Source organism: Desmodus rotundus, chromosome 10 (genome assembly GCF_022682495.2).
Source record: "Desmodus rotundus isolate HL8 chromosome 10, HLdesRot8A.1, whole genome shotgun sequence".
NCBI lineage: Eukaryota > Metazoa > Chordata > Mammalia > Chiroptera > Phyllostomidae > Desmodus > Desmodus rotundus.
Genome location: NC_071396.1, coordinates 22816651 through 22838165, shown reverse-complemented (window position 1 = coordinate 22838165; position 21515 = coordinate 22816651). Strand labels below are relative to the sequence as shown.

The 21515-nt window shown below is 59.5% G+C and overlaps 1 protein-coding gene across 2 annotated transcripts in view; it reads left to right on the top strand.

Annotated features, from left to right (window-relative positions):
* The window catches only part of GALNT2 (polypeptide N-acetylgalactosaminyltransferase 2), a 157923-nt gene extending 139969 nt beyond the window's left edge, over positions 1-17954 (top strand). For both annotated transcript variants that reach the window (XM_053913357.1, XM_024561632.4), the window contains exons 10-16: positions 216-319; positions 1133-1259; positions 4710-4802; positions 5097-5180; positions 6743-6869; positions 11242-11361; positions 15348-17954. In XM_053913357.1, the coding sequence (XP_053769332.1) occupies positions 216-319; positions 1133-1259; positions 4710-4802; positions 5097-5180; positions 6743-6869; positions 11242-11361; positions 15348-15503 (811 nt within the window). In that variant the 3' untranslated portion in view covers positions 15504-17954. The remainder of the gene's footprint in view (positions 1-215; positions 320-1132; positions 1260-4709; positions 4803-5096; positions 5181-6742; positions 6870-11241; positions 11362-15347) is intronic.
* Positions 17955-21515: the final 3561 nt, after the last annotated feature.

The window sequence follows — 21515 nt, the reverse complement described above, 5'->3', positions numbered from 1 at the left end:
GGTGTCTCGCAGGGCAGATGGGTGAGGCATTCGAAGATGGTAGTGGATGGTGAAGCAAAGGGGCACCTAGCGCTCTGAGCAGAGAACGACACCGTGCGGTTGTTTTTTTTTAATGTCAGAGTGTAGGCATGCATGATCTTGGCGTGACAGTGCTGGTGAGCTAACCTTGACCTTTGACCTCCCCACCTTCTGTTCTACCCTCTCTGCCTCTTCAGAACGCCCATGATTGCTGGAGGGCTGTTCGTCATGGATAAGTCCTACTTCGAGGAGCTGGGGAAGTACGACATGATGATGGACGTGTGGGGAGGCGAGAACCTGGGTACGTACAAGCTTCCGCCACCAGGCAGTTTCCAATTCCTGTGAAGCCACGCTCTTTGCCTGCCTACCAGGAGGGGCGGAAATGACCAGTGGGAGCTTTGAAGAGACAGTTAGGCGAGAGTTTGTGGTATACAGGGTGCCAACTGGAGGACGTTTTTGAAGACTTAGAGTGACCGTTCACCGGAGTGATCAGCCCCTGCATCAGTGTGAACAGTGTCGCCTTTGTTCCTGGAAGAGTCTCTGGCTGGGCATTGGAACGTGTTGTCCCGAGCGGGCAGGACGCTGGAGTACAGGAGGGCTGCTGACGGGAGACGCAGACTCTTCCGCTCAGTGATGCAACTGCGTCCGTCTGCACAGTGGGTAGTAGTGTCCGTGCAAACACAGCTGAGGCGGAGACGCCCTCCGAGAGAACCGAAGTGCGAGCTCCTCCCACCCTCTTTTTCTCTCCAGCTTCATTGAGGCGTGGCCGGCCATTTAAAATCATGGCCATTTAAGGTGTACGTGCTGATGATTTGATATGCATGTGCACTGGCATTCTTACTGCAGTCCAGCCAGTCAGGATGCCCGCCTGCACGTGCTTTTCTGCCTGGGCCACGGGGGCCTGGAGATCCGGGCCGTGGGAGCCGTCTCCACTGCGGGGCACTCCAGACCGTGTTCTGGGGAGAGGCGTGCTCCCTGCTCGCCACTCCTTCAGCGGCGAGGGCTCCTGTGGCGGGCTGGGGGCTGGCAGCTGGGTATCTGTGCCCTGCTTGAGCCGGCTGCCGTGCAGAGCACCCAGGCTCTGCCAGTCACCCTGTCCCTTTCCCCACCTCAGAGATCTCCTTCCGCGTGTGGCAGTGCGGCGGCAGCCTGGAGATCATCCCCTGCAGCCGTGTGGGGCACGTGTTCCGGAAGCAGCATCCCTACACTTTCCCCGGGGGCAGCGGCACCGTCTTTGCCCGGTAAGTGGCTGAGAGGCTAAGCAGGCACGAGCGCACTGCTGACCGCCACCCAGACAGGAGCCGACCTGGGACCACGTGGAAATAGGTCCTTCCGTGGTGTGCCACTCGGCAGGGACGGGGAACAGCCACCCATGCACGTGCCCTGGGTGCGTCATACGGGCATCACACCGAGCGAGATAAAGGTGCCCGTCTTGGAAGGTCGTGTCTCTGCAAGACACGGCAGTCACGTGGAGATGGCCCGGGGTGCCGGGAGCGCCCGACGACAGAGGGGCAGCACGAGGCACTTGGGGGGACGGATTGTTCTGTCCTGGTGCCCGTGGGGCTGGTCAGAGAGACCCACGCCTGTGTAAAAGCCCACGAGTGGGACACCCAGAAATGCGGTGAGGAAGCATTTTTAAGAAAGAGATCTTACGCTGTTTTATTACAGGTTACTATTCAAGGCTCAGCATATGAACAGTGTTACAGTGAAGCCATAGTAAATTCAAGCCAGAAGGACTTCATGACATATAGATATGATTATGATAGCTAATGCGGCTATTTTAGCCAACGTAAGAGCTTTCTGAAGGAAAAGTAGCAATTATTAGTCTGTGGGAACCACACCTTCCCCTAGGGAATTCCAGAGCTGCTGAAGATACAACAGTGTAGACGCTGGTTGGCCCAGCCTCAAGGAGGCGGGACCCGTCAGCCCAGCGCATACAAGGCCAGTAACATTGTTTCGGACACCCAGGCAGTGCTGTGGAGAGAGCCTGTGGCCCTGCAGTCAGGCCCGAGGGTGTGGAGCAGGGGACAGGAGACGGGCAGGAGACGTGGACCAGCCCAGGTCTGCCCCTGCAGGTGGTGGGAAACTGGGGAGGGGATTTCTGATGTGGGGGAGGTGGGGGGCAGCCAGTGGGGGTTTCAGGCGGCGCCTGCCTTCTGGTTTCAGCTTTAGAGAGGGCCCTCTCTGGCTTGCAGGAGGGTGGCAAGGACGTGACACCAGGAGGTGGGCGTGTCCCTCCCTCCTCTGTGGGGTCAGAGGCAGGTGACTCTGCAGAGCTGTCGCCGTATCCAGGCAAGAGATGAGGTGGCCTGGACCCCGGCCAGGATTGTGGGGCACAAACAGGTGGCAGGAACGGGAGATGGGGGCGGGGGGTGAAGGGTGGCAGCCAGGCTTCCGGTCGCCCAGGAGCAGGTCTGGTGCCCCTGCTGAAGGGCAGCGCTCGAGTCGGGTGGGAGTGCGCTGGGGGCACGGGGAGCAGGGCTCGCTTGTCTCAGAGAGCGTTTTAAAGCTTCTGTCAGTCAGGTACGGGCCCACAGTGTGCGTGTGTGGCACAGAAGCAGAACATGTGGCGTTGAGAATGTGTGGATTCCGTAGGGCTCTTCAAATGAGAGCCCTCCGCAGACTCTGACGGGGCGCATGGAGGGCGGTCCCTACCAGCTTGGTAGTGGGTGAGCGGCGAGCGAAGGGACAGAGCGGGCAGCCCACGTCCTCCCCACTTGGCCGCCCCCGTGTGTGCCCTGTGGCCCCTGTTGCTGCGGGAAGAATAAGGTGATGGCTGACACACCAGCAGACCCTTGGCCGTGGCGGCCACGTCCCTTAGACCTGTTGAGAGTGAGCAGTTGGGGGGTTCCTTTCTCCTGCAGCTTCCTGTCCAGTCGGCCTCGTACGGGGCTCTGAAGAGACCGTGGTGGGGGGGGGGGGCGTGTGCGCCTGCGTGTGTCTGTGTTGACTGGAGCTGCCCAGGGCCAGGGGGAAGCCAGAACCACTAGGGGCTGAAGGGGCCTGGGAGGCCTCGAATCTCCCACTTTGCTGCGGGGAGCACAAGCCCCAGAGGACTGAAGGCGTGGAGCTGGGCAGAGGCTCAGGCATGGGCCGCTCAGCAAGACCCCCAAATCTCAGCAAGAATACTTAACAACTCGTTGTATCTATTTTTTTCAGAAAGTAAAAAATCATCGATCTCATTACCAAAGGTAGCACCCTTACAATTTGATGAATCCGCCCCTCGGCCTCCCTCTCTCTGTCCACACACACACCTGCTATGTGCTGTTCTGTGATCATTGTATTTACACCCAACAAGAAGTCAGGGACACATTTCATGGCAGCATTTAAACTGTACACCAGCACTTTGAATGGCCACGCTCGTCCACTTACTTGACCACCTTCCTGTTGGCGGGCAGGTCGTGTCCGGTTGTTTGGCCGCCAGAAACGATGCTGAGGCGGCCTGTTTTCAGGCGGCGTCCGTTCTCCTTCTCAGCTGCAGCTGATATTCCCTTGAGGTGAACTTCTAAGGGTCAGAGGGTGGGTGCGTTCCCACCGTCTTGCCTGCCTCCCACCGTCTTGCCTGCCTCCCACATGGCATCCTAGACACCAGTCCAGCTCCCACTTCCCGGGCAGGAAAAAGGCTCCTACGTCACTTTGATTAAAGGACATATGTCAGGGGAAATGACTTCAGTAATTGTAGCTGGCTCACCATTTAAAACAGACCTTTCCGGTGGAGGAAAGGAATTATCTTAAAAGCTGTGGATGGCCTCCCCGCGTGTCCATTTGGGAAGGATGGAATGCCTTCTGTGTGGGTCTTTGGGATGGCCGGCCCTCAGCCCAAGGAGCGGGCCTACCGTGGACCCGTGTCCAGCACATAGGAGCAGGGATTCGCTGTGTTCACGCCCCTTCACACACGCTTCCCGGAAAGTGCGGGCAGGAAGCGATGCTGAGGCCTGAGCTCGTGGTGGCCTGTGGTCCACGTCAGACCTTCACGAACAGCTTGTCCAGGGGCGGCTTGACCCCACGTGATGGTTTTCTCCATGGCTGTGAGACTGAAGCACGTGGTTTCCTTGCCTTCTAGAAAGCCTGTTCTGTGTGAGCCCCTCCTGCAGAGGGCAGGAGGGGCCCCAGATGTGGGGCACAAAGCGACTGTGCCCTTCCTGTCACTGTTCCTTGTGCAAACAGGACCCTCCCCTCAGTCTGCAGAAAAGAAAGCCATTTTCGTGAAAACTCTTACCTATTCTTAACTGTCCCCAGAGCTACCTAGCGTGGGAAAGGCACAATGGCAAAGGGCGCGGGGGGGCCGGGATTTGGGCTGCGCTCCCTGGAGCCGGCTTTCTGTGGGTGCCTAATATGCGTCGTTGCTGAATAACCCCCTTCTCCTTCCTTATGCTGCAGCCCCAGCCCCTTTTCTGAAATCCCTGCCTGTGCTGGAACCCTAACCTTGACTTTCGCTCTTTGCTAATCTGTGTTCCATGAAAGACAAGGCAAGTTCTCTCTGCCCAGTGAGCACCCGCTGAGCGCCGGCTCCCTGCCGTCACAGCCGGGGTGCTGAGCAGGGGCAGCCTGCTCTCTGCATCGCTGCCAGAGGTGCCGGCCTCCCCCGGGAAGGACCTACCTTCCTAAGTGACTCCCAAGCAGACGGGTGCGGAGTGATGCCGACGGCCAGAAAGCGGATCGCAGCTCAAGGAGACTTGCTTTGTTTCTAGTAACACCCGCCGGGCAGCAGAGGTCTGGATGGATGAGTACAAAAATTTCTACTACGCAGCAGTGCCTTCGGCCAGAAACGTCCCTTATGGCAAGTAAGTGTCATCTGTGCCCTCTCGTGCTGCTTCGCTCGGGATCCTGGGGGAGGGACGTGGAGTGGAGCCGTGGCCAGCCTGAACCCCAAGAACCGTTCTGTGGCCAGAGGTGAGAACAGCCGCCAGGTGTCAGAGGGGGCACCCTGCTCGAGGTGGGTCACGGGGACGCGGGGTGGACAGTCAAGGTTCTCCGACTGGCCCCAGCCCTGTCCTCGTGGGCAGATTTCCGAGGTTGATGAGAACAGTCCTAACGGCCTTAAAATCCATGAAAGAATCTTGTTTCTCTTTTCTCAGTATTCAGAGCCGCCTGGAGCTTAGGAAGAAACTCAGCTGCAAGCCATTCAAATGGTACCTTGAGAACGTCTACCCAGAGTTGAGGTAAGTGCTGAGGGGCTGGGGGTGTTAACTTTCGGGGCTCGGAAGCGACAGATGTCAGAGAGGCGGCGAGGCCTCTCGAGGTAAAGTGAGGTGTGTGCTCAGTCAGAGGCCAGAGCTGGGGCTCCTGTGAGAACCCTGTGTCCCTGCCCCGCAGCGGTCCCCAAGCAGGTTGAGAACACACTCCCTGAACTGTGCCTCCTGCTCCCCTCTCTGCCACGTGACACCCCCGTTCTTCTTAGACCTGAAACAGTTCCAAGTCGTCACCCCACTGAGCTTGTTCCCCACTGGTAAGAGGATGGGCTCAGTGACCCAGATGACTGTCTGACCGGCTCAGTAAGTGGCCCGAGGAGCGGCCCCCAGACCCCCGGCCGTCTGCCCTGTGCCCCTCCCTGCCGGCCTCCCTGTTCCGGCTCCTGCGGCCTCGCCCTCCTTGCTCCTCTCTTCCCACTTAGTCTCTGCTCGCCGGGGCACCTCCCCCACCACCCCATGTCCCAGCCGAGCCCCGTGTCCCAGGGCAGCAGCGACACCCTCCTCAGAGGGCCCGTAGGTCTGGGGGTTTCAAGCTCTATCTGAACGTCATCTTCTTAAAGAGACTGCCAGACAGGTGTGGGCTTCGCGGGGCACATGCCTTATTCGAATATTCCCAGAGCACCTCACAGCGACTCACTGTTATTACCCTTCACGCTGACAGCTCCCTCAGAGCCTATCACAGAGCTCTGCTCGAGAGCTAGGTAATGCGCCTGCCTCGGGGACGTCGCTCGGTGGAACTGTGCCTCTGCCTTCAAGGACCGACAGCCTTGCTGGGGACTGAGAAGGGTGCTGGTCACAGTGGGAAGCCCAGTCTCTGTCTGTGCCCTGGCCAGTGAGGGGTGGCACAGCAGTGCCACGGGGCCCACCTTGCTGCCACAGTCACCTGTGGCTGGGTGGGTGGCCACAGCAGACAGAGGGACCTTAAATGCAGTTTCTCTCTGCGTTCACTTGTGATCTGGGGTGACGCTGGGCCCTGCGCCACTTCAGACCAGCCCTGGAGCGTTCGTTGTCACACGAGCGAGCGGGCGAGTCTGCGCCTGCCCCCGCCCCGTGCGTGCAGGGCAGGGAGACACCCACTTAACACTGGCGTCACGTCATTGACAAACCCTGTCCCTTACGGAAGAGCACCCAGTGGGCTGCAGGCTTGAGAGTGCAGTGTTTTAGGGAAAACCGCAGCAGGCCTCAGGGTCAGTAGCGCGCAGAGGAGGGAACCGAGTGCACGGAGGCAGCAGGATCCGACCAGGGTCCATGGCTTTTCTAAATGACTTGCAACAGACGCTTCGAGAGCATAGGAGCTTTTTCCTTCCAAAAGGGTTACCCTGATGCGGAGTGGAAACAATCCTCCGACGTAAAACCTTTGGTGAGGGTTAGATATTTGGACGCAGTCTGCCTGCGCGGTGGGTGGGCCGTGGGCCGGGTCCCTGCTTCCTCTCCGGGTTCCTGCCTCCCGGACGACGCCACCGGCACGGGGGGTGGGCGCCCGGAGCTGGCAGGCCCGCGGACCAAAGCTGACAACTCACGTTGCTTTCCAGGGTTCCTGACCATCAGGATATCGCTTTTGGGGCTTTGCAGCAGGGAACCAACTGCCTGGATACTTTGGGACATTTTGCCGACGGTGTCGTTGGAGTTTACGAATGTCACAATGCCGGGGGGAACCAGGTAGGTGCAGGCGGCGAACTCGAACGCCGGGAGGCCCGGAGAGAACGGAGGGGGTCCCATGGTGGTGAGCCCTAGCTGCCCCTTTCTCCTGTCACCGGAGATGTCTGTGAGGAAGCTCCTGGCCCCTGCTGGTCACATCTGGCTGCAGCCAGCCTCGGGATCCGATGGGATGTCCCAGATTTGGACCGATGCCCGGGGCCTGACGTTAGCCTCGGGCTGGGAGAGCGCTGGCATCAGCACCCGCTGTCACCTACTGTCAGGGCCTGGCCGCAGGGCTGGTGGTCTTTCCCACCCCCAGGTCTGTGCCTGTGAACACCTGCCCGTGTCCCCACTTAGTGGGCACGCCACCCTGGGCACCGTGGCCGCTGCTCAAGTCAGTCCTGCATATTAGATAATAATAGCTTAGGATATAAAATATTAACAATTATGGGCTTCGGTTTGACACACACACACACACACACACTTTCTCCTAGAGGCATAAAAGCCTTCTGTCAGGGAGAAAGGGAGAGGCATGAGGGCTTGCTGGGCCTCCCGAGGCCCGTGGGGTCCAGAGGACAGCGCCCCCGTAAGACAGCAGTGGGCCCTGCATACAGTGAAGTTTGGGCGGTACTCTGCACTCTCACCTCCTCGGAAACACGCCCAGCTCTCAAAGGCCTCACAGTCTTAAAAAAAAATAAAATAAGAGGGGCAGCTTAGCTCAGTGTAACCCGGGTTTACTGACCCCAGAACCTTCTTTAAACACTTGAATGACTCGTGCATGAGGGTGCCCACTTCCGTGTAACGTCGGCTGCTCCACACCCTCCTGAGGAGTGTCTGGGCGGCTGCCGCCCCCGAGTACTTTGCTTCCGTTCTGCACTTGGTGGTGTCACTTTAGAGGTTGCCTGGAATGGCCTGCATGTCCTCAGTTAGAGCAGGGAGGCATGAGGCGGGAGGGCGGTCCCCACCAGCTCCGGACCGGCACCCAGGGTCTGCCCAGCATGCGCGTGCCATTTTCAGGCTCCAGGGTCTCAACTCTGCCCTTGGAGGACGTTCTCTGGCACCAAGGATGCTTTCTGGAGACGGGGGACAGGCCGTGGGGTTCAGGCGAGCACACAGCCAGCCTCTGGGCGCAGTTCCATCTGTGGGTCCCCGTCTACATTCTGGCCCCAGGCCCTGCAAATGTTAGATCAGGCCCAGAAGAAGGACCTGTGACGGCGGGGGGCAGAGTAGAGGAGGGAGGAATGGAGGGAACAGGGTCTGTGGGTCACCGAGAAGGTGGGGGGAGGTGCCGTCCTGCTGGGAACATCGCTGTGTCCTTGTCAGCCCTTCATCTGGGGCCCTGATGTGAAATGTGGTTTCACTTCCTGCTGGGACACCAGGTGGCCCGCGTGGCCTCTGTGGCCTCTCACGTGACAGTGGCACTGCAGGACCACGTGCTGTGGTCGTCACTCGTGTTCTGGTGCAGGCGCTGTTCCTTCCACACGGAGCGTGTTCCTGTCCGCTGCCTGGGCCTCAGTGTGAGGACAGGGTCAGGTCGATATTCTCCGTTTCCGTCCATGACCACAGTGAAAACACTGGAAAATGTCACCCTCAGAAACGCGAAGCTCCGGGAACACAGGGGACAGATGGACCTAATTCCCCAGACGCTGACCTCACCTGAGCTGGAAGGCAGCGTCGAGGGCCTGGCCGCCTGGTGGCGGTTCAGAAGTTCAGCTGATGCCTGCTGGGGCGACAGAGCAGAGGCGTGCCGACCCAAATCAATCGCCACTCCAGGGCAGGCTCACCTCCCCGATTTAGCCTCCGGGTTTCCTCTGCCACATGCGCAGTGGGAAGGGCCCATGAAAGCCAGGGGTCACTCCTTCGCCGCGCAGCAGCTGTCCTGGAAAGCGACATGTCTCACCTGTGGAGCACTGCACGGGATCGTGTGTGCGGCGCTCGTGTGCTGATCATGGATGCTGACGGAAGGGTTTCCTGCCGACCCCGCTCAGTGTCCCCGGCACCCTGTTTCAGCCCAGCCTGGGCTCCGGCCCAGGCTTGTCCCCACCAGCGCAGCCGTGGGGCATGGGTTGCACCTCTCAGCCCACGGCTCATGACAAAAGCCAGTGGCTGCTGGACAGCGGCCTGCGTAGCCTGTCCGCAGGAGGAGGGCACATTGCTGTGGCTCTGGTCCTCTGGTGGGGGAGCTCCCGAGGGGTGGGGGTGGGTCTAAGTGAGCAGCTGGGCAGCAGGGCTTGTCTAGCGGGAGGACAGGTCAGCGGGTGGCAGGGAGCAGGACCTGGTGTACTCCCACCCCACGCCTGGGCACACCTCCTCCCAGGACCAACCTGCAGCCCGGAGAGCTGCTTTCTAGCCTCGCGCCGTCTGGCAGAGCTGTGTGCAATGGTGGGAATGTTCTAGATCTTCCAGTACGGTAGCCACCAGCCTGTGTCCTGAGCACTCCAGGGTGGCTGGTGCCACTGAGGGTGTCCGGTTCTTACCTGACTGAACTTTAATTAACGTGAGCAGCCACGTGGGGCTGGTGGCATCGTACAGGGGGCGCAGTTCTGAGGAGACGGGACCCCAGCGCTCGTGCTTGCTGCTTGGGGTTCCAACTCGTCAGCCTTCATGAGTGAGTCCCGTCCGAGCTGATGGAAGGGGACTCTTCTGTGAGTCACGTGCCACACGGACGTCACACGAGCAGGCAAATAACATTTCCTCCTGGAAGTAGGGCCCCTGCCCCGGGAGAGTGAGGCTGCCCTGTGGTTTATGGTGCGGCCTCAGCAGAGCTCAGAAAACGGGGAGGTTAATGGCCGTGCTTTACCAGTTCAGACCGTAGACTTGCAACAGAAGAGCAAAGTGGCAGCCAGCTCGGCCGTCGCAGAGCTGAGCTGGTCTTTCTGGAAGCCGCCTCAGGTCTGCTTTCACAGAAGCGCACAGTGGCAAGAAGGTTGTGGAAACCGTCAGACGTGAGCCTTGGCTACCAGCAAACCTTCAAGCGTCTTTCAACCCCTGCCTCACAGGACAATCTAGAACCTTCCATAGAGTCGTCCGCCACCCTCCTGCTCTAGCCCGTGGGTAGGGTGGCTCTGGGTCAGGCTGGTGACTGTCTCAGAATGCAAGGCCAGCAACCTCTTGGCCCCGAGCGCTGTCCTACAGTGCCTGCTGCGGCCTCTGCAGCGCCCCCTGCAGGACAACAGCCCCATGGGGGGCGCGAGGAGGGGTCAGACTGACTCTTCGGGGGCTGCATATGGCCTTCCCAGAGAACGCTCTGCAGAGCGCAGCCCAGGAGCCCCGATGGGAACGGGCGGGGATGGGATGACACTGAGGAAAACAGGCCAAGCGGGCCCCTCTCCTCTCCGACTTTCGGACCCTTTGATGGGCTATTTGCGAATTTGCGGGAGAGAAACGGGGCCTAAATTCAGTGTTTCCCAAATGTGTCTGATGGGGAATGAACTTTCCCTAGAATTCCTCACAGTGTATGCTTAGAATCTCTTTTACAAACGGTGAGACACTGAAGTCGAGGGGCGCTTTGAAAAGGCCGAGCCCTAGGGTGAAGGACAGAAGCCTCACCCTCCTGTCCCACAGGCTGCCCTGCGCAGGGCAGGCCCCCAACCTGCCCCGGCCTGCGGCCACACTCACCCGCGGCCACACTCACCCGCCTTCGCCCCTCTGTCCCAGCCCTCACGGGGCTCACGTGAGCATGTTGGGTGTAGGTGTGTAGTTTTGAAAATCCCGGGCCATTACTTCCGCCCTCCAGCCCAGTTTTCTCGTCTGCGAAATGGCCTTAGTAATAGTAGCCTCTCGTGGGGCTCTGTGTCAAGGGCTTGGCACGCCGCAGGCACCTGCCACGAGCTGTGTGGCGTCGTGTGGACACACGTGCCCATTCCCAGGGCTCACAGATGTCATGAGCATCAGCAGGCCCACGGTGCACAGCTGCGAGGTGGCACACTGTGTTCTGCTCACCCATGCTATGCGTCAGCTAGAGTATTTACACACTGCGATCCACACTCACAAGTGCTGTTTGCAAGCCACACGTGCCCGGGGGCAGAATCTTTCCGGACTGACGTGGGTGGAAAGTTGGCCTTGAACTGTGTACTTGCGGTCACTGGCTCCAGCCGCACTGTTACAGCTCACCATCAAAGACAGGAAAAGGGGCAGGCGCTCGGATTTGCATTCAGGGCCCGAATGGTTGATACGGTTCATCCTGCTCAGGTTCTCAGAGCCCCTGATGCCCAACTGTGGGGCCCCCCCGCAACCCCCCAGGTGCAGATGTGCCCCCGGGCACAGGGCCACTGAGCTGGCTCTGGGGACCGAGTCCCAGCTCCCCGCCTCCCTTTCCAGCTCCCACCTCACTTCCCTCAGTCCTCAGCCCTGCCTGGCCCGCGCCCCTGACCTCGCCCGTCTTGTGTTCCAGGAGTGGGCCCTGACCAAGGAGAAGTCGGTGAAGCACATGGACTTGTGCCTGACCGTGGTGGACCGGGCGCCGGGCTCGCTCATAAAGCTGCAGGGCTGCCGAGAAAACGACAGCAGACAGGTACGGTTCTCGGCCCCCTGGGCCCCTCCGATCGGCCGCGTCGTGCACTTAATGTGATTGACGTCCAGCTGCCTTACTCTGCCTGACCTCCGTCCCCCCACCAGAACCCCAACACGGTGCACAGCCCCTGGCTGTGGGAGGCCCTCAGTAAACCCCGTTCCCCGGGCAAATGTGGGATCAGGACGCTTTGGCAGGTGTGGGCGGTGAGCGCTGGAAGGCGCATGCAACTCCCTCCAGCACCTGCTCTGCAGTTTGCTTTCTCTCCTCTGCCCCTGCCGTCCGCCTCTCCCACGAGGTCATCTGCCCTGGCTCACACCTTTTTCCTCTCGGTCTGTTTGCATGTGGGCTTCACCCTCTGACTACACCAAAAAGGCAGGGGCCATGTTGTGTGATGGTGTGCCGCTCCCACAACGGATAGTAAGGACCGGCGCAGGGCTGGGTGGTGGGGCCTGGCTGCAAGACCAGTGGTGCTGGCCGTCCCTTTTCTGAAGCCTCTTTTCAGCAGCCGCCCTGAGCAGTCACTCGCACGCACATGGGCACCCCGAAAGTTTTGATCTGGTGATGCCAGTGAACACGGGGAGACAGGGTGCCAGTGGCTGGCGTGTGTGTGTGTCTGAGTGCCGAGTGTTGTGGCCGGGTCCCCACGGCCTCTGCTCCCTCAGACGTCCACGTATGGGGACCTCAGGCTCAGGAGCGGGAGGGACAGGCACAAAGCAGTGGCCTGTGGCCCCACTTTCCTGTAGAGCTGGAAGCGAGGCTGAGCAGGTGGCAGCTGCGACCGGCCCCTCACACCCGGTGCAGAACCCAGCCCGTGCGCCAGCCTGGGAAGGCATCTGCCTGAACAGCACCTGTTGTGATTTAGAGCTTTGTTTAGAAAACAAAAGTTCGTGACTTCATTCATGAGAAGTTCGTGGAGCACTGACCAACAAATAAGAACTAGAAAAGTAGGCAAGGTCGCTAATCCCGTCACTGGTGGGGGGCGGTGCTTCCCTCTGGGGTCATGTCACCGGTGGGGGGGGGGCAGTGCTTCTGTGAGCTGGTGGACCCGGCGCAGAAAGCCAGACCAGAGAGGCGCCCTCAGTCTGAACCAGAGGCCGGTGGCATCTCTCTCGTCCAGCTACCATCTCGTTCTCCTCCCCCGTGCCACTGGGTTTTAGAGAGAAATTGCACGTTTTTGTTTGTTCATGAAGTATGGTATTTTAATTTACAAAAATTCTAAGTGATTCAAGTCCACAGGGAGACGCTGACGCAAACCCAAACTCGGATGTGTCTGCGGGTATACACACACACTCCTTTTCCAGACCGTTCAGAATGTATTTCTACCTCCTACACTGGTCCCTCTGGCCATCCCCTGGGTGGGAAGCCAGAGGCAGACTGTTTCCCGAGCCGTGGTCAGTGGCCAGTGTCAGAGACAGTGAGACACCTGGAGGACCTTCCTACATGCCCACATGCAGGGCGCCGGGTCATCATGCGACCCCTCTGGAGACAGGTAGGCGCAGGGAAACAGAGAGCCCGCTGCAGCCAGGAGCCTGCCTGGGCATCTGGCCCTACACGGTTTCCAAAAGGGGAAGCAGAGCCCCGGAGTCGGTGCCTCCTGTTCCGTGTGCCCTGGGAAGACTGAGGCCCAGACCGGGTCCCTCACGGAGACCCCAGGTGTCAGAGAGGTGCTGCAAAGGGCCGTCTTGCCCTGTTCATCCCCAGACCGGTCCCTGGTGCCCCTCCTCCCCCACTCTGCGGATCCCCAGCCTGGCGTGGCAGGGGGCCTGCCCTGCAGGGCTCTCCTCACTGTCAGCGGTCCCCATGATACTCCCTTGTGCCGAGGATAGAGTTTCTGACCGTGTAATACCCTGGGGTGTTAAACGAGGGAGGCCACTGTCCCTTGGACCCAGGCCCCCTGGAGTTCTGCAGGTGGGACAGCCCTGCTCAGGCTCGGGCAGCGTCGCCCCAGGCATGCGGGGTGCATTGGGCCGCAGGTCCGTGGGGACGTGGAGGAGGGACAGCAATGACTCCGTGTGGTCTCCAGACCTTTTGAAAGGACAGATGGTGCTTCACCTGCAGAGGAGTTACCTTTAGCGAGGGCTTGTTTCATTTCAAGGGCTAACGGGTGTCGCTTCACGGAAACCCTCACTGACACCCCTAAGAGGCCTGCACACAGCTGGCTTTTCTGGGCGTGTGGCGTGTGCGAGGACCTGGTAAACCGTTCACCCTGAGACTTAGCCCCCGAGGGAGGGGTGTTCCTATTAGAAGTGAGGCTCCTACAGGGTTTCCATGGAGGCTCCCTGTCTCAGGAGTGCGCCTCCCCCACGACGGCCCTCGAGGCTGCCGCCCAGGGGGCAAGGCGGGGATGGCGGCAGGCAGCTGCTCTTCAAGGCCCTCAGTGTAGCAGATGCTGTGACACTTGACAGACAGACCCCTCCAGAGAAGGCGCCAGACTCCGTTCATCCCGCGTTCTTTGTCAGGTTGGTTCCCGGCCCCTCGCAGAGACAAGGTTGTCCGCAGCTGTGTGCACACGGCCTGTGGCCATGGAGAAAAACAACACCAGCAATGATGGGCGGCAGGAGGGAGCCAGGGTGGGGGGCAGCGACCGGCAGGCCGAGACAGCCTCCCCCACGTTCGTCGGGCCGCCCGAATCTCACTGTGGCAGGAGCTCCTGGCTAGCCGGCTGTGCAAAGACACACCAGGGTCCTTCGGAGAGCATCCACACGCCCGCAACCCTCGTGTGGGGGGTCCGGTCCCAGGTGCTCGGCTCCTCTGTGCCTCGCTCTGCCTCCTTGCCTGCCTCCTCCACTTGCCCTTTGAGAAGAGGCTCCCAGCCCCTTTCATCCTAGAGCGGCACTGTCTTGCCAGTTGGAACATTTGGTTTCCAGGCACGTGTGTATGTTCGTGTTAGTGTGCACTTGAGGAGTCAGAGGGGAAAGGAAGGCGCGAGGAAGAAAATTGACTCCCACGGTATCGAAAGGATTTGCAAAAATACAGAAAGAGGCCTCAGTGCACACGGCGTAAAAAATTAATGAGAATCACAGACCACGTTAATGAAGGAAGAGCTTTGGGGAGAAAAAAGTGTGTTACTTTTCTTTTTTAAGAAGAAGCATTAGAGATTTTTACGTGGGGATAAACAGCAGGGTGAGGCGCCCCAGGTTCCCTTTAGGCTGGGCTGTGGGCTCTGCTTTCTGACTTGGCAGGTTGATTGGCGGGTTGAGTTTAGCTGGTTGATGGATGGGTCGATGGGTCGTTGAGATCGGTCGGTTGGTTGGCTGAGTTGGTTTGGTGGTAGGAGGGGGGGTTGTGGGGGTGTACACACATCAGAAGGAGACATCGTATCCTGGGTTTTACAAGTGGGACCTTCAGAACGCAACAAATACCGTTTGGTCCCCACCATGCAGAGCACTGGGGGACTGGAAGGTGGCTGAGACCCGTGTCTCCCACCCACCCGAGAAGACACACAACACGGAAATAGGTCCAATTGGACGTTCTGGCCATAGCCTCGCTCCCTGTTATTCCACCCGACACACTGCCTCCAGTTCACCTGAGCATGGTGCCCGGGCCAGGCCCCTGGGCAGGGCAGGGCAGCCTTCCAACAGCCAGGGGCTAGACTGGCGCCCCTGTGAGCTGGCCCAGCCTCCTGTGACTCCCTTCTTGGGGAAAAGTGTCAGACCAAGCCTTCCGGTGAATGGATGCAAATTCCCTCCAGGAGAGCATGGCCTTGGACGAGGGCACACCCGGAGCAGGACAGGGTGGGGCGAGAGAACGGGCCCCGGCGGAGAAGAGCTTTCCGGTTGCAAACCGACATGGCAGGGGTTTCTTTCCTGGGCCCTGGGCAGGGCCTGTGGCTGCTTCGTCTCAGGGCCCCTGCCAACCCCCAGCCTCCGTGACCAGAAACCAAAAGAGAACGTGTGTCAGTTCTTGACTCAGCCGCGTGCCTGTGAGAACGGGCCGTGTGTGCCCCTCACTTGTGCTCGCGTGCTGAGACCCTCTGTCTTTTGCAGAAATGGGAGCAGATCGAGGGCAACTCCAAGCTGCGGCACGTGGGCAGCAACCTGTGCCTGGACAGCCGCGCAGCCAAGGCGGGCGGCCTGAGCGTGGAGGTGTGCGGCCCCGCGCTGTCCCAGCAGTGGAAGTTCTCGCTCAACCTGCAGCAGTAGCGGCGCCACGGCCGCGGCCGTCCCCTGCCCCGGCGGGCTGCGTCGGATGGATGCTCACCTTGTCGATCGTGTTTCTCAAACTCTCTGCGAAACTATATACCTCAGTATTCCATCAAGGTCTGCAGGTCGGAGCACTCCCGCAAGGCTTGGGGGCTGGGCGGACTCGGAAGGGGCAGGAGAGGAACTGCTCCCCTCCAGTCACAGGACGCAGCCAGGCCCCCTCTCCAGAGGCCGCCCTCCCTCCCCAGCTTCCTGCCAGGCCTCGCTCAGACTGAGGGGCGTCCCCAGCGACCACAGAGGCGTGCGGTCAGGGGACCCGGAGGGAGAAGGGGCACGGCTGCTCCTCCGCAGCGAGGAGAACTCTGCGCATCTCCATTGCCGGCCCGTGGCGGTCGGTGGTGCGTGGTGCCCACACCACCAGCCGTCGTCCTGCAGGTTTCTGTCTTCCTTCCCCGCTCCCCAGCTCCCAGCCGCAGGCCCCTCCACGCGGCGTCCTCGCTGTGTTTGAGTGTGAACTTCTCCGAGGTGGGACACTACATATGCATACACACGAAGAAAGAGCGTGCCGTCCATCCCCTGTGGTCTCCGTAGGTCGTCCTCATCTTGTAAATTCTCCACGAAGCAGCGCGCGGCCGTGCGGAGAGGTGGCCTCTGCCCCTGGGGGGGCCCAGCCCTGAGTGAGGCTGCCGGCCCCCGGGGGGCTTTCCTGGACGGCACGCCTCGGTTGGCTTGAGCATGGGAGTCAGTCACTGCTGCGTGTTGGAACCCACTTTCCGTGCCCTTGGTAGCTGAAAACCTGGATGGGTTGCTTATTTTGACACATAATGCTTTAGGTCTTTTTAAATTAAATTTCTTTTCTCTAAGGGGAAAAAAAAAAAACCAGTCCCATAGCTCCCAGTGACTGTCAGAAGCTGTCACAGGCTGGCACCAGGCTGATCGTGTGAGTCCTGCTGCACCAGCCGCACCGTTGAGGGCCCCAGGCCCCAGAACCGGCCCTGCCTGTCCTGCCCCTCCCCACCCCAGGACACCGCCGGAACTCTGGGCCGAGCACCGGGAAGGGTGGGAGCCAGCACTGCCAGCCCGCGTACACCGGGGCCTCGGGCCTGGAACAGCAGCCTGTGACTTAGGAAGCAGAAGTCAGCGTGAGCCACAGACGGTTACAAACTGAAAGTAACAACAGGAGGAGGTGCCTGGGTGTCCGCCTGCATGCCCAGGGATGTTCCCGCAGAGCCCTCCTCGCCTTTGAGGTGCCCCCACATGCAGTGACCGGCCCCTACAGCAGGGCTCCTTGGTCATTCTGGCCACTGCCCTTCTTCATGCGGCCCCCTTTGCCCAGCCCTCCTGAGCATGCCCGGTCTCCAAGGGGCCGGTCACGCTGGGCAGCCCACGAGCTCCCTCGCGGTGGGGCCTGTGTGCGAAGCACATCTTCAGGCCCCTTTGGAGGCACCGGGAGGTCACAGAGTGAGAAGTGGTCCCGCAGACCCTGCCGGTTGACACTGCCAATGCCGCCCTGTCCCGTGCACTTCTTGGAGGAAAGGGAACACTGTTGCTCTTTCTTCCACTACCTGTGTTTGCTTTATGGCGGTGGGGGTGGGGACAGAAGTGTGGCTGAGTGGCACTGTCCTTTGCCCTCGCCTGTTGTGCCCCCGGCCAAGCAACCAGATGCCTGCCAGTGGCTGGGGCAGCCAGGGCTGGATGAACTCACACTGTGACGTCCTCAGAAGCTGAGCTGGACGGTGAGTCGGCTCCTGGGCAGAGGCTTAGGTACCTGTGCGAGGCTGTTGAATCCAGGCGGGGCAGGAACCAGGCGCTGCCAGAACCCTCGGCCGGGCACCTGGCCTCCATCGTCGGGCCTGTCCCCGTGAGCCATTACTGCTGTTAGAGAAACCCACTGGCGGGAACCAAATTGTAATCCGGTCCCCGACGGTCCTTCGCCCACACCCCCCCCACCCAGCCCCGCAGTCCAGCCAACCTTGTTCCATCGGGACTGGTCCTTCCTGTCCCTGAGCTGGCAGGGGCCGTGGCCCTGGACAGCGTGGGGGCCATGAGCAGAGGTGGGCGGGGAGGGCTCCCTCGAGGTGAGCTATGTTTACATGACACAGTGTGCCAAAGTGACTTACTGTGGTTGCATTATTTTGTAGTCATCGGCCCGCCCCACCCTCCCGCTCCATTTTTACAAACGCAGACCCGTTCCCGAGAGCCCCTGAGCCACGCACGGCGACGCCCGTCGTCCTCCCTGTGTTGGTCTTTCTTATGTCCCGTAAGCGCTGACATGATGGTATCTGTGAGTATGTTTTGCAAATTCAAAATATAGTTTGGTAATTTTTTTTCCAGTTGATTTTTTAAAAGAACTGCTGTACAGAGCTTGTACTTTGTCCATTTTATAGATGGAAACCATCCTCGAAAATTGTTTAACTTAAATAAAGAGAAGATACTTTATAGATAATGCTCCCTGGCGGCAGCTGCGGTGGTTCTTGGGCAGAGGGAGGTGGCAGGTGTTTGCGGGCGCCGATGACTGACTGACTGCTTCAGGTGGCGCCGCGCAGTCGCCACTTCCTGCCACGCTCTAAAGATGCATTCACCTTCTACCGCCGCGCGTGCCCTTTCCTCGCTGATTCTTATTTGTAGTAATAACTGTTACCATTTGTAGCGGGTTTCCAGTGTGCCAGGCACAAAGCCAAGCCCTTCCGTACATTCTCACTATCTTCTCAGTAGCCTCCGCGGTCGGTCATGTTTGAGGCTGCATTTTACAGCCGGCCGCGGAGCTGCTCCCGAAGCGGCTACCCTGCCCGAGGTCAGGGGCTACCCTGCCCGGGGTCCCGCCACCCCTAGGTACTACCGGGAGTCAATGCCGGGCACCCAGACCCAGAGCCTACAGTGCGAACCCGGGTGGGGAAAGGGAGGCAGTACTCGCACCGATTTTACAGTAGTTGAAGTCCAGGTACTTGTTCACCAGTTCCTGAGCTCCCCAGGTCCCTCCTGCTGGCCGAGGTACCCCTTACCCCCACTCATGCTCGGCCTGTTAAAATACCTACCTCTCAGCAGCCGCATAGGTGTGTCAGGGAAACACGGCCTTGACCATCTCTCCTTGGTAATTTGGACTGAGATTGAGTGAGGGGCAGGGTGCCAGGAGGGCCGCCCACCAGAGTGCTTTCGACGTGCTGGAGGCTGTGTTTACGCATCCCCTTTCTCTGTTTTATTGGAGACAACCACAAATTCGGCTCTCCTGCCACCCGAGACACAGAACAAGCTCGGTGTCACTGCGCCCTGTCTGTCAGAGCCTGGAGGAATCTGTGTTTCTTGCTTTGGCAACAGGGAAAAGTTTACTCATTGAATAAATATTTGCTGAGAAACTGTTGCCCTGACAGTTCTGGAGACTGAGGAGTGCAGGAAGCATGTTAAACGCCAAAAAAAGCCAGCAGGCAAAGTGCCCTGCAGGCTCCGAGTGGGGGTGACATGGGGAGCAGGCGTTCAGCCGGGGGGAGACAGAGGAGGGCACCCCTGATACTCAGGAATGAATTGGGCTGGTCCGGGGGGTGGAGGGGAAGGAACTCTGAGCCCTGGGCTGGAGCAGAGAAGAGATTTGCAAAATTTTTATAGAATAAAACAACCCAACTCAGCTCTTTGATTCCACAGTATATTTTACGTTAAAAAAGTATATATTCAGCCAGAAAAATAAAATAGCTCTTCTCGCTGTCTCTGCCCATGGACTGACCCAGGAGAAAATCACCTTCCTAGACATACTCCCTCTTTCCGAGCCACTTAGTGATAATACGGTGTACGTGTTTGATTGGTGTTTCACCTGTGCCTGCAAAGGGCTGGGAAACTTATGTCATGGTTCCAAAAGGCGTCATGCCCACAGGCTCCCGAAGAAGTGATGAGAAAGACTCTTGGCAGCTTCTGCTTGGGCGCCTGCGGCTGGTCGGGGGGCGGGGGCAGGAGCTGCTGCAGAAGAGACATCGCGAGCTTCACCCCGCAGGGGAGTCCTACTTGCGTCCACACCCTGAGTCCAGGTCTGAGAGTAAAGCTTAGTCTCAGAAAGGCCCTGCCCTTCTTCAGGGGATGTGCGACCCTCGGGGACGGGGGTGGGAGGGCCACCAGCCAACGGTTGGGATGTGAGAGGCTGGACTGGAGATGTGAGAGGCTGGACCGGAGATGCAGACGGCTGGGATGTGAGGGGCTGGACCGGAGATGCGGGCGGCTGGGATGTGAGGGGCTGGACCGGAGATGCGGGCGGCTGGGATGTGAGGGGCTGGACTGGAGATGCAGGCTCATCCCAGAGCTTCCAGGACTTAACTGTCCACACTGCTGCCGAACTGCAGGGAGCTGTCGACTGGAGCACCTTCCGTCACGTGTGGCCGAAATCCCAACTCAATGCAGTTTCATAAAAGGATGTTTATTATATTGAAAACAAGCAACCCCAAGCTGGTGGGGAGGTCCCAGCCTGGGGTGTCATGTCAGCAGACCACTCTGTGTCCGACAGCCGTCCCTGCCACCAGGGCGCAAGAGGACACTCGGGAAAACAAAGCATGCTTCCGCCCGTGTATCTGTCTCTTCCTATCTTCTCCCCCTTCCCCACGCCCCTCTCTCTTTCCGTCCATGGTCGTCCTCATGGGCCCTCTTTAGGGACAACACACACCTGTTCAGTGGCTGCCACACCCCACCCTGCAGACTTCCAGGCCCCATGGCCCAGAACCCGTACCCAGGGGCTTATGCAGCCAGCAACGGTCACCTCCCCGTGCCGTCGTCCCCGTCAGGAGCATGGGTGCTGCTGGCAAGGGGAGGGGGCAGCTGCCCGCTGGGCAGCCACAGTGCCCACGGCAGTTGTCAGCACTGAAAGTTCTGGAAGCAGCCGGATGGGCAGGGGCAGCTCCTGTGCCGTCAGGGAGCCGGGTTCTCTGGTGTTTGCTGACAGCTCGGGGCCTCTTCTGCGAAGGTTTTCAAATGAATAATACGTGTCACACGGGGCTACAGAGACGGCTAATTATACAGGGACAGTTATCAAAATATTTTTATAATACATGCTTAATTTGTTAAGGAACAAGGCCTTCTGTCTAACAGCTATTTTAATTTCAGAGTAGTTACGACCACAAACAGGATGAGAAGTCTGCAATGATTAATGTCATATGAAAATACCTGATTTTTTAATTGGCGACAACGTTCCCAGGTTATCGGTTACGTTCTGCTGGAGGTTCGTGGAAATGAAGATGTCATTTTTCCCAGGTCTCTGGACCCTCGCGGTTTGAAGGGTCTCCGTGTGGATAACACCTGTGGCCCGGGTGTCTCCGAGTGTCAGTGGGGCTCTTCTGGCTGCAGGACAGAGGGGGAAGGTGTGAGAGGCAGAGCAGAGCAGACGAGAATCTGCGGGCCTGCGCCAGGGGCTCCCCTGCACTCTGGCTGCCCTTGACCCTGGACTGGGCTCCCGCCCTGATTCTGAGGCAAAGTAGGAAGCAAAGCCCCTTGGGGAGGGTCCTGCCTGAGCCCCAGACACCCAGGAGCCACAGTTGCACTGAGAAAGAGCAGCCAGCAGGCGCCCTGGGTGGTGGGGCTTCCACGCAGATTCCTGCCTGTCACCACCCGCATCACCTGAGGAAGCTCGTTGACCCTGCCCTGGGCCCCGGGACAGTTGGCTCACCCCACAAGGTCACTGTCGAGATGAGAGGTAAGACCACGTGACAAGTGCCCCAGCCTGGGGCTGCAGCTACCAAGGCCCCCCAGGTTTTCCCTGCAGGTGTGTGGGGACATGGGCATCACCCAGAGGGAAGCAGGACGGCAACACGGGGACAAAAGAGGTTTTGGTTGGAAATGCCGTATTTTCAGTGAACATGTTACTGTGTAGGGCGAGGGAAACATGGACGAGAGCGAGGGTGTCAGGCCTGCACCCGCCCACCCTTGACCCCAGGGGCCTCCGGAGAGAAGAGGCCACAGGACGGGCGGAGGGCTGCGAAGACGCGGGTCCAGACCTGACACTAGTTCCGTGTCCGGGACACGAGGGAGGACACAGCAGGCAGT